We start from the raw sequence: 16,262 nt of genomic DNA, 5'->3' as shown, positions 1-16,262 counted from the left end.
CCCCCCCCCCCCCCGCGCGGGGGCTGCGCCCCCTGGACCCCGCTCCACGCCCCCACCCCCAACCCCCACGGGCTTTTTGCAATAAAAAATAGTATACGCGCTTCGGCGTCGAGTGCTGAATTCAACGCTGGTGGAGTACAGGCGCACGAGGCACGTGAGTCGGAGACGAGGCCGCCGAACTCGTGCGCCTGTACTCCACCAGCGTTGAATTCAGCACTTCTCCGCCTTAGCACGTAATATACTATTTCGTGTCGAGGGACCTGAAAAACGCCAATTTCGTGGCGCACAGCGCACGAACGTTTTGTTATTCCAAATGTGCGCCCTGTGCGAATTTCGAGGCGCGCAGCGCCACGAAAATGTGGTTTCTCAGGTCCCGTGACACGAACATTGCTTTTCTGCACGGCTTGGTGTGCTTAAAGTGCTTTTTTCCGACACGGCATGCGTACAACTGGATTATCCATTTTTTGAATTTGAGATTTATGATCTCAAATGGAGACATATGGAAGTCTTAAATTGAAACTTTCAAAAATTTAAAATTGAGTTCTGAAATTCTCAACTTAAGATTTGAAAGTCTGAAGTTATTAAGATTTTTCAGTCTCAAATCGGGACTTTCAGAAGAATCAAATGGAAGCATATGAAAAAAATAAATATTACGTCACGCGATTGGGGGGGGGGAGGGGGATCTGCATTCCGTGACGAATGTGACGTAGGGGAGAGGGGGTATTGCTTAGATTGTGATATCACACCATATTCTTTTTTTTTAATTTCAAACACCAGGAATGCACCTTTTTGTCATTCCGGCCACAAGGCAGCGTTTTACGGACGTGAATCGTTCCTTACAGCCGATATAACAAAAAATATCGTTCGTCATATGGCGTAAAAAAACTTTTCTAGCTCATATGATTACAGTGTTGGCTCGTATCTTTCGGCCTAGTGACGAAAAGTACTATTTTTCATCCGTCCGCGAAAAGAAAACTGGACATCAACCTAGAAAAAAAGCTAAAAATGTAAGGTTTATTATGCATATCTCTGAAATTTGAAAGAGCAGCAGCGACACTCCGGTATGATGGCAGTTATTCCAAATGTGCATTCTGTGCGAATTGCCGTCAACCGTCAAAGGGAACTTTTGGCAGTCACATGTAATATTGAAGACGACGAAGATGAAGAATGGAGCGATGAAGCGTTCATTGATTAACAACATCTGTTCGTACCAGGGTTTTTAAATGATCCTTCACTCCATTTAATGAAAATTCATTTCACCTACCCATGCGACTAATCATTCGAAGATTTTTTTTTCTCTTAGGTATGCCAACAATTCGCAAACAGAAATTATTTTTTGAATGGTGTGATAATAAGTTGACATATTCAAAAGTATCGAAGAAAGAATTGATTATTCACGTGATTTTTTTTTTGACACTAAAAAAAATACAAAATTGTTCTCTATACATGAAGTAGGGGGGGGGGGNGGGGGGGGGGGGGGGTTCGTTGATTTCGTGACGTAATATTTGAATGCTTCCAAATGGACATTTCAAGTCTCAAATTTAGATTTTTAATCCTCAAATTCAGATTTTCAAGTCTCAACTTGAGACTATCGAAAATCTCAATTTGGGATCATAAGTCTCAAATTGACATGTTTTTTTTTTTGTGTATCGCGAATCATCCTCGTTCCCCTTCTACGTACTCCAAAATCCTACGCAACCATATCCCGTGATGTCTTAAGATGGGAAACGCTATATAAAGTGCCGTTCTATTCTATTCTCTTATATTTCTTTGATTGCCTTGTTGACTCTTACTTTTATTGAAGTAAAGGACAAGTGTTCACCAGCGAATCTTTGACGACGTACGTCCTCTGAACTTTACGCACTTCGTGCGCAAAAGTAATAAGTTTACTCCCAGTACCGTCCCAAACAGTGAACTCGACAGGTGTCATAAAAAATGGTGTGGTAATCGTGGACTTGGAGAAGTACACTTGCCGTACTTGTAACAAAACATACTATTTTTTGCACTGTTTTCACTGTATATCCATCCAACGCGGTTTATTCATGTCATTCAAAATTTGCAGCAACAATGAGTGATTCGATCCTGAATAAAATTAACTACAAAGTGCCGCTGAATACAATGACAATGTCCTCACCAAACTTTACTCATTAAATTCTTTTAAAAATCCTCTGTTCGTCTCCCTCATCCACTCATAATTAGACTTTAAATAATTCTTCAATTGAATTTATTCATTGTGATTTCTTCTGCATGGAATGATTCTACCAACTGATCCGTTTTCCGTCCCCGTTTTATCCTTCTTATGTTGAATGATCTAAAAAATTCATGTTTGCATGACATAGACACAGTGCTATGTGTCAGAGACGAGTAGGAACGAGAACGAAAAGTCGAACAAGGAAGTAATCGAGACCGGAGTGTCCATCAAACAGTTGGTAAGTGGCGTACAGTATGGTTTACTGGTTAGAGCATGTATGAGATCTTTTCAACGGTTTTTACACGTCTGTGCAATGAAAAACGGAATGCGCCTGACATTCTTAAAAAAACGAGGGAGCTTAATATAAATCAGTACTGATTTGTGAATTTTTTGCAGCTAGAAACAAGAAACAATTTATCATTTTTGGTGGTGCACACAAAATTTTTTCATCATTTTCTCTAGGAGTTGAGAATGAATACAGAAACGAAATTGGAACATTCTTTATTTGCTTTGCCCTTGAATTTATGTAAAAAATAATAATAATAACTAGCCAAAAAATCATTGAAATTAATTAATTGAATAATTCATGTATAACTCATAAAATATTCAATTAATTCATGTGATAGAGCCTACACTCTCATTAAATAACGCGAAGGCTCACAGTTTATATCCACCATGAACGTCATTGATAAGAGCACTGGTTACACCAGTTTTTAAATAATCCATCAATTCGCTTCAGCATCACTTGTCACTAACACTAGCTTCCTGTTGCCTAACAGTGCCGAAGCTTTGGTGACATATCGAATGCAAACGAGGTGGATTACGCGACGACAGGACATGGAAAACCGAGCATGGAGGCGCAGGAGGTACGTCGCTGTCCCTTGAGGATTTATTTATGCTTCTATTGATCGCAGTAATTAATTAATTTATAATAATTTGTATTTATATATTAAATCAAATGCTTTTATCGCTAATAACCCATTATTCACCAAAGTGATTGATGATTAATATTTTCTGGATGGCATGAACAGAAAGCTAAATCAATGGATGACCTCAGGGTCAACGACAGAGCGAGGAAATTTACTAAAGATGCGTCGGTCTTTGCTAGAGTCTCTGTCACAGCTCTTGTAAGTACAATTAGGTAGGGACATGTGAGAGCTTGATTTAAATTCGAATAACAATTGAACAGGGCCGATGCCATTGGGAATCCAGACAAGTTTTCGCCAAAAAATAGAAATAATTTGAAATTAAAAAATTCAATCAGTACCCTCGTGGAAATCGGGTCGTCAGATTTTGACAAATTATGACATAAAATGAAATTATGAAGAATTTCTCATCATAAATATCATATAATCTATGATATTATGACATTTTCTGTTAGGTTATGACATTGATTGACGGATTCAGACAGTTTATGACAAGCTGAAATAGGACAGAAAATGACATAAAAAAATATATCATATTATGACAAAATAAGTCATTTTCTAAGAAATTCTGACATTTGATGAGCCCTGGCAATATGTAAAAATCTGACGAAAATATTATTGTCATATCATGAGGAACAATGTCATTTTCGGGGGGAAAATGATAAAAAATGTAAAAATCTGTCAGTTTATATCGTTTTATAGAGTTGACATAACATGACATCTGCTGTCAGTATATGACGATGCAATTTCTGACAGAATCGGACATATTTTATCAAATTCTATGAAATTATGTAAAAATCTATCAATTTTCTCATTTTTTGACATAATTTCATATTTTATGTCATAATTTGTCAAAATCTGACGACCCTATTCCACGAGGGTAGTTTCAGAGTTAGGAGGGTTGTCAGCCTTTGTTTCCTTGTAGGAAATTTTTGGTTATTTCTTGATTTGTCGCATTCTTTTCCTTTCTTTTTAATTTTTGAAATTCTGTGCGGTACTGTGATAATCATAATCTTTTTCGATTACTTCTCAAGTTCTCATAAGATAGCTTTTGTCTGTGAACATGCTGTATTTATTCTCTGGCAAGATGTAAAGCTCATTCTTAACAAGTGAATCAGTCTTTAATTTCAAGTTCTTTATAATATTGTTTTATTTCTGGATCAAAAAAAAATTCGCTAAGTTGGCAGACAAAAGTAATAGCGCAGACCGCATTTATGCTTTCATCAGTTGATTTGATTACTAAAATAGCATTCCGGTCTTCTGTTTGTTCGAAAAAACTACTGACTATTAAAACTATAGAGAGCATCCTACTGTAGTTTGGCAAATTTAGCGAGAAGCATTGAGCAGGAATCGAGATCACGTCCGAAGTTCTTTGGAGTCGAGGTAAGGTGCCAAGGAAAACAACAGAATTATTGTCATCACGTGGTGATGGGAACTATCATTTTTTTCTCACCTTGTAGTCTTTTTTGTCACGATTATCAATTTCACCAGGAAGTTTGTTCGCCTACGGTCTATCATGCTTTATCAATTCACTTATTTATTAAAGTTAATCCGCACATATTTTAGTAAATGAAAAAGACTTCATACGAAGGGTAAAAGCTATTCTCTAATTCAGTATTTTTTCGGTGGAGAGATGAACTCGAAAAATGTTCCTCGTTGACGAGAAATTTCATCGAGAATAATTCAATGGTTCGCAATGATGTTCTTCACTATTATGTTCAAAATTGCAATGAAAATGCAAGTACTATATTGGTGCATGCGAATGAACGCGTTGAATTTATTCAAATTTAAGTTTACGGTTTCTTCTGTCAGGGTAACTAAATATGGTCTAAAAAGTTTGAATATTCTATTTTTAGATGGTGTATGTATGTATGTGTATAGTCTTTTTTTTCAATATTTTTTTCGAAATTTTTTTATAGGAGATCAAAAGAATTTCATGTTATTATCGTGAATATAGACTCCAATAATTTCTGTACATTGCCACTAAATCAAATTCAAGTTCTCAAAGTTTCGAACATGGCGGATAAAACTCGCCTAGCAAAAAAAAGAAAATTGAATACCATTCTATGAAACATGAATAAACGAATCGTAATTATCCAAATCATTTCGGTCAAAGGAGAATGGAATAATTCTACCCTCTTAATATTGCATTTACTAACGTTTTCTTCGAACAAAGTTGATTAGAACTCATAGCTAGAATTATGAGATTATTTCCCATTTTTGACGTCGAGGATAGGAGAATCTGAATGCAATATAGTAAAAATGATGGTTGATTTTTTTGCTTTGAACAAATAATATTAATATCCAAGTACAAAATTTCTGATATGAACAAAAAGAAGTTGTAACTTAATATCTCAAATGAAGTTTTAATTTTTAATTTGGTGTTGAAAACACGAGATGACAATATTCTAAACACGGAATTATGTTGATGAGATGAACAACAGACTAGTTGAATTATTATGTGAACTAACAAAAAATTGATAACAGTGGGCACGCACTTTTACCAGAGTATCAACAATCATTGAATTCCAGAAATTCACACTCTAAAGTGTGAGCACAAGAATTAGAACGTCAGCAAATAATTTATAATATGAAAATTTAACAGCTAATAAATGGGGATATATGATTCTCGTCGGTCATATTGCTTTTTGCAATGAGAAAGATTATAAATGATTAATTGAAAATAAAAGGAGAATATCGAATCTGACAAGAAAAAGGGTATCAACATCCCGGCCGCTTGCAGCCAGGGTGGTGCTAATATATTGAAAAAAGTGGTAATATATATGCGAGCTGTTCTGACAGGTAACCTCCGTCATTGGGAGACAAGTTCATAGCGGTATGGTTGTCAAACCAACTCACAAATTTGCATTATGTTTTATCGCATTTTCGAACTGAAAAAGCAGCTATGATCCAATTCAGCCGCAGCCGGACGAAGTAAGCTACATTTCTAGCTACGGATCATATTTTTGGTTGAGCCAAAAAAGTGTGGAGATGTCTCAAACAATCCCCGCTTTTCTCAATATATATAGCTCAAACCGCATAAAAAAATCGATTTTTCAACGATTACTTGAAAAATCATAATTGAAACTGAATATCTCCCATATTCAGAATATCTCCCAAAAAATAACAATAGTATATTATGTCATCAGGTGATAAAAGTATTATCTAACGAATGCGACTTTATAATCCGAGGTGAAGGCGAGGATCAATGGAGGCAATTGCGTCCCGTACCCGAGAACGGGTACGCTACTACCATATTATACGCGAGTCAACTTCCCCCTCCACCACTCAAAAATCTTTAATTATTTTTCTTTCATTGTTTATCCCATCCCAGGACATTTTAGATTTCATAAATGCTTTCATTTATCATTCGAGTCCCTATTGTAATTTTTCCAAATTTTATAAACAATACTTGACTAAGAACATGATTTCTTCATGAACCAGGTGTTGAGATTTTCGTCGTTCCATTTCTCTAAGCCCTCGAAGCGGAGATCAGAGTTGGGTCGTTCACTGAAAATCGGAGTTTTCTACGGTACAAAGTAGAATACTGGTCATTTACCTCTAAATGGTAAATAACTGGTAGAAAATCCCTTAACCCTACTATCAGTGCAGTATCGGTTGCACCTTGCGAGGGTCAAATGTGCACTGATAGAATGATTCATTTATGGGGCATTCTTTGTCAAGTGGACCATCCATTTTCATCATGTCTGCAAATTAATTTGAGACTTTTCTCACTTAATTTTTATATTTTTTGGGAATTTGTAAGATTTTTTTCAGATTTTTAATGCTAGTAGGAACCCCGGTTTTAAACAAATGACCGAATTTTTTGTTTAATTCACTCACAAGTTACTCCTAGAGAAAAAAAAAATTTTCAAATACATAAAAAATCTATTTTTTCCTCAACTTTCTAATGAAAATATTTTAAAAATTTTTCAAGTAGAAATAAGCATTAAAAATGCCAAAAAACTGAAAAAAAGCGTAAAAACCAGATTTTAGTTCTTCGGGCCGGGTTAATTTCGATGAAAAAATTCAAGGAGACTTCTTTTATTATATTTATTTTCCTGTGAAAAGGGAATTATGGGATCGCCAGCCCTTCATAGGGTAAAAAATTAAAAAGTGAGCTCACTGATGCTTTTCGCTTACTTGACCGTTTGTAATGCTCTCTGAAAAATTAAGAAATGTAAAGAAATTCTTACAAGTGTTTGATCGGAATTCCATGGAAAACAAATAAATAACTGATATTATGTATATCATAGATTTTGGAATTAATGAAACATGCAATATTTTTCAAATTATGATTTTTTTCATTCATGTAATAATCTCTATTTTTTAAAAATATAATTTTCCCACAAAAAATGGCTCTCGTTCAGGATTCGAACCCTGACTAGCACGCCAACCAATGGACGAAACTGGTACTAAATTATCGAGGAATTTTTCAGTTAAAAAAACCATCTTATGCCATGGATCGCTTGTCGTGCTGTCTGATGATTTGCCACACTACACCACACTTTTCAACAAAAAATCATTGAATATCTCAAGGAAATAATCAAACTGGAGAAAATCATTTACTTTACTGATGGTGCTGCTCAACATTTTAAAAACAGATTTAATTTCACGAACATCTCTAAACATCAGGAAGACTTTGGAATCCCTGCAGAGTGGCACTTCTTCGAAACAGCACATGGGAAAGGCGCTTACGACGGAATAGGTGGCAACATGAAGGGCTAGCCTTCAAGCAGCTAATCCAGCTGAGCGAATTCTGAATCCCCAAGCTCTATACAATTGGCTTAAATTACATTCTGAAAAAACTCATGTAATTTTCAGTCCAGAAGAAGATCATTCGAAAACAGCAGCTGATTTGGCTATCCGCTTCGCGAATTCGAAACCTGTACCAGATACTGAAAAGTATCACAGTGTTATTCCAAATGATAACAATGACAAACTGATTTTGAGGAAATTTTTATTTGCTGAAGACTACGACCTGTCCCCGAGAAACAAGAAGGAAACCACAACTGCTACAACAATTTCTGACGGAAAAATCTCTTCGAGAAGGCAGAAAAGAAGAAAGTGATTATAAATTATTGCTGTAAATTATTCACTGTTGTAAACCGATATTCACTTGTAGAACATGACAAATTTTTGAATATTAAACCGTAATTTCTCTTTTTTTGAAAATTTCAATCCAACAAGTCGGTTTTTGTTATTTTCAATTGATTAGATGATTATTTCACTGCAGAATTTTTTTAATTTGACTGGAATAATCGTTACAGAACTGTTCTAAATCTATAACTTGGAGGAACATATTCTATTGAGCTGTTTTCTTAGGAATTTCCACTCATTCCACTCTGGAATGCCATTTTCAGCACTTCTTGAAAGTTCAAAGTGTATTACAAGCAGTCAAGTAAGCGAAAAGCCTCATTGAATTCACTTTTCAATTTTTTCCCCCTATGAAACAGGAAAATAAATATAATAAAAGAAGTCTCCTTGAATTTTTTCATCGAAATTAACTCGGCCCGAAGAACTAAAATCTGGTTTTTACGCTTTTTTTCAGTTTTTTCGCATTTTTAGTGCTTATTTCTACCTGAAAAAATCTACAAATATTTTCATTGGAAAGCTGAGAAAAAAATAGATTTTTTTGTCACTGCTGCTACGTTCAGCCCGTGTCGAAAAGTGCCTTTTCGTTTACTAGTAAACAAAAAGTCTTTTCGTTTACAAGGTTCGACTTTTTGTTTAATTACTAGTAAATTCGGCACTCGCTGAACGTAACATCACTAACAAAATAATATATTTCGTAACGAGTGCAAAAAACATTTTTTCACGAGTTACGAACAATATTTTTCATCACGCTGTGACGAAAAGTGAACTTTTCTGTGAAAAAAAAAAAAATTGTTCGTAACTCGTGAAAAAATGTTTTTTAGCTCGTGGGATTATATCACTCGCNGGAAAGCTGAGAAAAAAATAGATTTTTTTGTCACTGCTGCTACGTTCAGCCCGTGTCGAAAAGTGCCTTTTCGTTTACTAGTAAACAAAAAGTCTTTTCGTTTACAAGGTTCGACTTTTTGTTTAATTACTAGTAAATTCGGCACTCGCTGAACGTAACATCACTAACAAAATAATATATTTCGTAACGAGTGCAAAAAACATTTTTTCACGAGTTACGAACAATATTTTTCATCACGCTGTGACGAAAAGTGAACTTTTCTGTGAAAAAAAAAAATATTGTTCGTAACTCGTGAAAAAATGTTTTTTAGCTCGTGGGATTATATCACTCGCTTCGGCTCGTAATATAAACCTCCCACTCGCCAAAAAACACTTTTTTGCACTCGTTACGAAATATAATATTTTCTCACAATGTGGCGGAAATTGGACTTTTAGGCACGCGGAGCGTGCCGAAAAGTTCACTTATCGTCACAGCGTGATGAAAAATATAGTTCGGATACACGTGCGACGGGGTGTTTTAATTCGTGTGATTGGCAGCCCTCGGCTTCGCCACGGGTTGCCAACTTCACACTCGTTGCCACCCCGTCGCACTTGTATCGAAATATACTATTTTTTGTATTAATTTTTTTTTTCCTTTAGGAGTAACTTGTGAGTGAATTAAACAAAAAATCGGTCGTCTGTCAGAAACCTGGGTTTCTATTAGCATTAAAAATCTGAAAAAAATCTCAAAAATCCCAAAAAAATATAGAAATCACGTGAGGAAAGTCTCAAATTAATTTGCAGACATGATGAAAATGGGTGGCCCACTTGACGAAGAATGCCCCTTATTCCAAACGAGATTCGTTGACTATTAACGAATGGTAAAGTTGAATATGACCAAATAAATATTCGCTAATCGTTAACGAATGGTTCGCTTGAAAGGTGACAGTCGAGTCAAACAAGACTTCTCAAATATGCATTCGTTAACTATTAACGAATGAACATTTGGTGAGACTAAATAGACCCTAGCCTTCAACCAAATTCATTTGTTAACAATAACTAATCCTGTCTATCAGTATGGTACAGGTCATATTTCCCAAGGATCTTGCCCCGTGAGGGTCAAAGTTATACCTCGCGAGGATCCGTTTCCCGTTACACCCTCGACGATTTTTCTTTCTGTTCCTTTTGTTTGACTCTCATAATCGTTGGAACTTTGTGATTGTCTTTCCTGCCTACCCGGTTGCCGTTTATTGTCGTTTGACTTTTACGAATAAATGAAAGCGCACTGTTCGTTTACTCGTAAGCGACAAGTAAACGTGTAGTATATTTCGATACGAGTGAGACGGAATTTTTACGAGTGTGAAGTTGGCGGCGCGACGCCAAGCCGAGGGCTGCCAACCACACGAGCTGAAAATTCCCGTCTCACATGTGTCGAACAATATTTTTCATCACGCTGTGACGAAAAGTGAAATTTTCGGCACGCTCCGCGTGCCTAAACACGTACAATAATTTCCATGACCGTCGGACATGGCCATCGGACATGGCCGACGGCCATGGCGTGGCCATAGGTATTTTGGAATTCGTGGCCGTTTTCCGTGGCCGTTGGCCACCAAATAAATAAATAAATAAATAAATGAATAATAGAATTTTGTTCATTACCCGAAAAATGAACAATTCTCCCACATTGACGGAAATTATGTTTTTTTCTCTATATGCTTCAGTATAATTGAGGAATAGGGGGTTAAATTCAGAAGATGTTCTATAATAAAATAAATGAATAAATAAATTAATAATTGAAAGATGAATAATTTTTCAATATTGAGGTAAATTATGACTGCGCTGTATATAAAATATACGAGTCATGTAATGGTTATATGCGATGCATGTGAAGTTCGAAGGGAGGTCAAATTGATATTATACGGAGGTCAGATGGGGATTATGTGAAGGGTATAGGAGGGTTATGTGTTGTTGGTATGGAGGACACATATAGGTTGTGTGAAGGTCATGTAGGTCATAGCCAGGTTATATGGAAATTATATGAATGTCAGATGCAGGCTTTATGAAGATGACGTGAAGGTCATAAGGAGGTTGCGTGAGGGTTATGTGAAGGTCGTATGAAGATTGTACAAAGCTCATGTGAAGGTTATATCGGTCATATGCAGGTTATATGGGAGTTGTGGGGAGGTTACATGCAGACATTATGACGATCATAAGGAGGTGGGATGAAGCTCATGTGAAGGTCATATGAGGGATTTATGAAGGTCATAGGGAGGTCACGGGAAAGTTATATTGGGTATTTAAGGGTCATGAGAAAGCTATGTGAGGTGAAATGAAAGGCATACAAGGCGCATGTGAAGGTAAAGAATCATTGAAATTATATAGAAAATATATGCAGGTCGTATAAAAGTTATATAGAGGTTAGGTGAGAGCCATATGGAGGTCACGTGAGGGTTATGTAAAGGTCGTATGAAGGTTGTACAAAGCTCATGTGAAAGTTATGTACGTCATATGCAGGTTATATGAGAATTAATCTGGAGGTCAGATGCAGGTTTCATGAAGGTCATGTGAAGAGCATGTGGAGGTTACGTGAGGGTTATGTGAAGGTCGTATGAAGATCCGTCAAAGCTCATGTGAAGGTTATGTAGGTCATATGCAGGTTATATGGGAGTTATGTGGAGGTCATATGCAGGCTTTATGAAGGTCATAAGGAGGTGGGATGAAGTTCATGTGAAGGTCATATGAGGGATTTATGAAGGTCATAGGAAGGTCATGGCAAGTTATATGGGGTATTTAAGGGTCATGAGAAGGTCAGATAGAGGTTACNAGCTATGTGAGGTGAAATGAAAGGCATACAAGGCGCATGTGAAGGTAAAGAATCATTGAAATTATATAGAAAATATATGCAGGTCGTATAAAAGTTATATAGAGGTTAGGTGAGAGCCATATGGAGGTCACGTGAGGGTTATGTAAAGGTCGTATGAAGGTTGTACAAAGCTCATGTGAAAGTTATGTACGTCATATGCAGGTTATATGAGAATTAATCTGGAGGTCAGATGCAGGTTTCATGAAGGTCATGTGAAGAGCATGTGGAGGTTACGTGAGGGTTATGTGAAGGTCGTATGAAGATCCGTCAAAGCTCATGTGAAGGTTATGTAGGTCATATGCAGGTTATATGGGAGTTATGTGGAGGTCATATGCAGGCTTTATGAAGGTCATAAGGAGGTGGGATGAAGTTCATGTGAAGGTCATATGAGGGATTTATGAAGGTCATAGGAAGGTCATGGCAAGTTATATGGGGTATTTAAGGGTCATGAGAAGGTCAGATAGAGGTTACGTGCAGGTCGCATGAAAATTGTACAATGCTCATGTAAAAGTTATGTAGGTCATATGCAGGTTATATGAGCTTCATGTGGAGGTCATATGCAGGCTTTATGGAGGTCATAAGGAGGTGGGATGAAGATCATGTGAAAGTCATATGAGGGCTTTATGAAGGTCATGGAAAGGTTACGGGCAAGTCATGGAGGTTATGTGAGGGTTACGTAAAGTTCATATAGAGGTTACGTGCAGGTCGTATGAAAATTGTACAATGCTCATGTGAAGGTTATGTGAGTTATATACAAGTCATATGGGAGTTATGGGGAGGTTACATGCAGGCTTTATGACGATCATAAGGAGGTGGGATGAAGTTCATGTGAAGGTCATATGAGGGCTCTACGAAGGTCATAGGACCTTCACAGAAAAGTTATATGGGGTATTTAAGGGTCATGAGAAGGCTATGTGAGGTCAAATGAAAGGCATACAAGGCGCATGTGATGGTAAAGAATCATTGACAGTATATAGAAGATATATGCAGGTCGTATAAACGTTATATGGAGGTTAGGTGTGAGTCATATGGAGGTCTCGTAAGGGTTATGAAGAGGTCGTACGAAGACTGTTCAAAGCTCTTGTAGAGGTCATGCAGGTCATTTACAGGTCATATGGGAATTATATGGAGGTGATGCAGATGCAGGCTCCATGAAGGTCACGGAAAGGGCATAAGGAGGTTACGTAAGGGTTATGAGAAGGTCGTATGAAGATTGTATAAAGCTCATTTGAAGGTTATGTACGTCATATGCAGGTTATATGAGAATTATCTGGAGGTCAGATGCAGGCTCTATGAAGGTCACGGAGAGGTCATAAGGAGGTTACGTGAGGGTTATGTGAAAGTCGTGTGAAGATTGTACAAAGCTCATGTGAAGGTTATATACATCATATGCAGGTTATATGGGAGTTATGGGGAGGTTACATCCAGGCTTTATGGAGGTCATAAGGAGGTGGGATGAAGGTCATATGAGGGCTTTATGAAGGTCATATGCAGGAGCCCTACAAGAGCTTTGTACAACCTTCACACGACCTTCACATAAGGGTTACTTACGTGACCTCCATATGACTCTCACCTAACCTCCATATAACTTTTATACGACCTGCATATATCTTCTATATAATGTCAATGATTTTTTACCTTCACATGCGCCTTGTATACCTTTCATTTGACCTTACATACAGGGCCTTTTCATGACCCTTAAATACCCCACATAACTTTTCCGTGACCTTCCTATGACCTTCATAGATCCCTCATATGACCTTCACATGAACTTCATCCTACCTCCTTATGATCGTCATAAAGCCTGTATGTAACCTCCCCATAACTCCCATATAACCTGCATATGACCGATATAACCTTCACATGAGCTTTGTACAATCTTTATACGACCTTCACATAACCCTCACGCAACCTCGTTATAACCTTCACGTCACCTTCATAAAGCCTGCATCTGACATTCATATAATTTCCATATAACCTGGCTATGACCTACACGACCTTCACACAACCTATATGTGTCCTACATACCAACAACACATAACCCTCATATACCCTTCACATAATCCCCATCTGACTTCCGTATAATATCAATTTGACCTCCATTCGAACTTCACATGCATCGCATATAACCATTACATGACTCGTATATTTTATATACAGCGAAGTCATAATTTACCTCAATGTTGAAAAATTATTCATCTTTCAATTATTAATTTATTTATTCATTTATTTTATTATAGAACATCTTCTGAATTTAACCCCCTATTTCTCAATTATACCGAAGCATATAGAGAAAAAAACATAATTTCCGTCAATGTGGGAAAATTGTTCATTTTTCGAGTAATGAGCAAAATTCTATTATTCATTTATTTATTTATTTATTTATTTGATGGCCAACGGCCATGGAAAATGGGCACGAATTCCAAAATACCTATGGCCACGCCATGGCCGTCGGCCATGTCCGATGGCCATGTCCGACGGCCATGGAAATTATTGTACGTGAAAGTCCAATTTCCGCCACATTGTGGTGAAAAATATTGTTCGTAACTCGTGAAAAATTGTTTTTTAGCTCGTGGGATTATATCAATCGCCTTCGGCTCGTGATATAAACCTCCCACTCGCCAAAAAACACTTTTTTGCACTCGTTACGAAATATACTATTTTGAAATACGTGCTTGGAAAAGTCCCTTTTCGTTTACAGATTTTTGTGCGAAAAGTGGCACTTTTCGTCACTTTTAAAGTTGTAAACGAAAAGTACCTTTTCGTTTACGGGATTCACTTTTCGTTTACAACAGCTGACTTTACAGTTACAAGTTTAAGGTTCACTTCTATGTGACCGATTGAAAGATGGCACCAGTCGGTACGTTTTCGACCAATCCAGTGTCGTTATTCCTGTAACTATGTGCACCGCTGAAAACATCGGTTTACTGTCGGACTGAGGAGATTGTAGCCCTGAGTATCAGAGGTGGGAGACAACGATTGTAGTGGGGATTGGGAAAAGTGGGGGTAAATTTGAGGACCACAATCTCCTCAGTTCAACCATACTCGTCTTGGTCAGGTTCTCATCAGGAATCACCGGATCAGTCGCACCTTACAAAAACCTGATCAAGTTCTGATCGTGCTTCAGGTGGGCCTGAAGCAATTTCCACTCGGGAAGATCGAACGAGCTCAATCAATAATTCATCTCCCTCTTTATAGTTTAGATTAATCCCATCCTTTTGTACACTATTTTCTCCTTCAGTGGACATCGTATCCTGTATTTTTCCTGTTTCCCTCGTGTATGTATGATCAGCTGACGCCATGATAAAAGAAGTAGCTTCGTTGTATAAATACAGTTGGCAGCCCGCGGTTTTCCGACAGTTGGGAGTCAAAACTTTTCTTGGCCGATACGCTGCTGCATATCTCAACAATGGGAATCACACCATTCGTAGTTGAGTTACAGCACATTATTTATGCAATTTTTTCCTTCAGAAGTAGATTTTTTTACGGTTATTGAAAAAATTATCAACACTATTGGTCAAATTACACTGTAAAAAATTTGGTATTAAATTGACACTGATGGATGTCCCAATGAGTCCACACCGTTTTCGGTATGGAGTTGCGGTCTTAAAATTACACCCCACCACAGGACATCGCATGTAAAATCTGGTGTTAATTCAACATCAGTCGGTGTTCCAGCAAGTCCACACCAGATTTTTTACTGTGTACGTCTTGATCAGTTGGTTTTAATGTTTTCCCAATCGGATAAAAAATGGTGGCAATAGCATGATTACTCATCGAGTTACACGGTAGCATCATCAGCTTTACGTATCTGACCTCTTCAAAACTTCTAGATCATTCTATTATATTGAATATATATTTGTCCGTGCTTTCGACTCAAATTCGGAAAATCCTGATTAAACCTACGTTAAACACCGACTGAACATCGCTTAAATCGTGTTCAAACCTAGGTTAAACTCCAACTACACTCCGACAAACCCGATTAGAACTGGATAAAGACCGGTTACACATCGACTAAACTGTAATTAAATCCTTATTAAAGGATTCGGGCTTATGGATTATTTACAGTCAAATAGGTAGCTACAATTTGCTACAATTATTTAATACAGTTCTGTTCAACTACTGTGTGTTTCAAATTCTAATTTTACATTTTTTGAGAAACTGGTGAATAACTTTTAACGGTTCAAGGTCTTTTGCCATCAGAAATGCAGGATTCGGGCTTATGAGGGTTTGAAATGAGGCAAAACAACGGAAAATTAGCCAAAAATATTAATGACTGAAACCCATTATGACTTGATCGAATATTTATGCTATTGTCTTGGTTCAAGAGCATATTTCTGCAATATTAAGTTATTTTTCTCTC

General features: G+C 37.1%; 1 protein-coding gene across 11 annotated transcripts in view; it reads left to right on the top strand.

Annotated features, from left to right (window-relative positions):
- The window catches only part of LOC107042106 (xin actin-binding repeat-containing protein 2), a 233,570-nt gene that overhangs the window by 162,230 nt on the left and 55,078 nt on the right, over positions 1-16,262 (top strand). For 6 of the 11 annotated variants that reach the window (XM_015262987.1, XM_015262986.1, XM_015262989.1 and 3 more), the window contains 3 exons: positions 2,340-2,429; positions 2,971-3,057; positions 3,223-3,318. The exons of 1 other annotated variant lie outside the window; for it this stretch is intronic. In XM_015262987.1, the coding sequence (XP_015118473.1) occupies positions 2,340-2,429; positions 2,971-3,057; positions 3,223-3,318 (273 nt within the window). Of the gene's footprint in view, positions 1-2,339; positions 2,430-2,970; positions 3,058-3,222; positions 3,319-4,416; positions 4,501-16,262 lie in introns of all 11 variants that reach the window. 4 more of the 11 variants (XM_029126397.1, XM_015262994.1, XM_015262991.1 and 1 more) reach the window with 4 other exon arrangements.

Source organism: Diachasma alloeum, unplaced genomic scaffold (genome assembly GCF_001412515.2).
Source record: "Diachasma alloeum isolate Michigan unplaced genomic scaffold, Dall2.0 Dall_scaffold_00418, whole genome shotgun sequence".
Classification (NCBI taxonomy): Eukaryota; Metazoa; Arthropoda; class Insecta; order Hymenoptera; family Braconidae; genus Diachasma; species Diachasma alloeum.
Note: the sequence above shows the minus strand (reverse complement) of the source record. Positions and strands in the feature narration are given on the sequence as shown.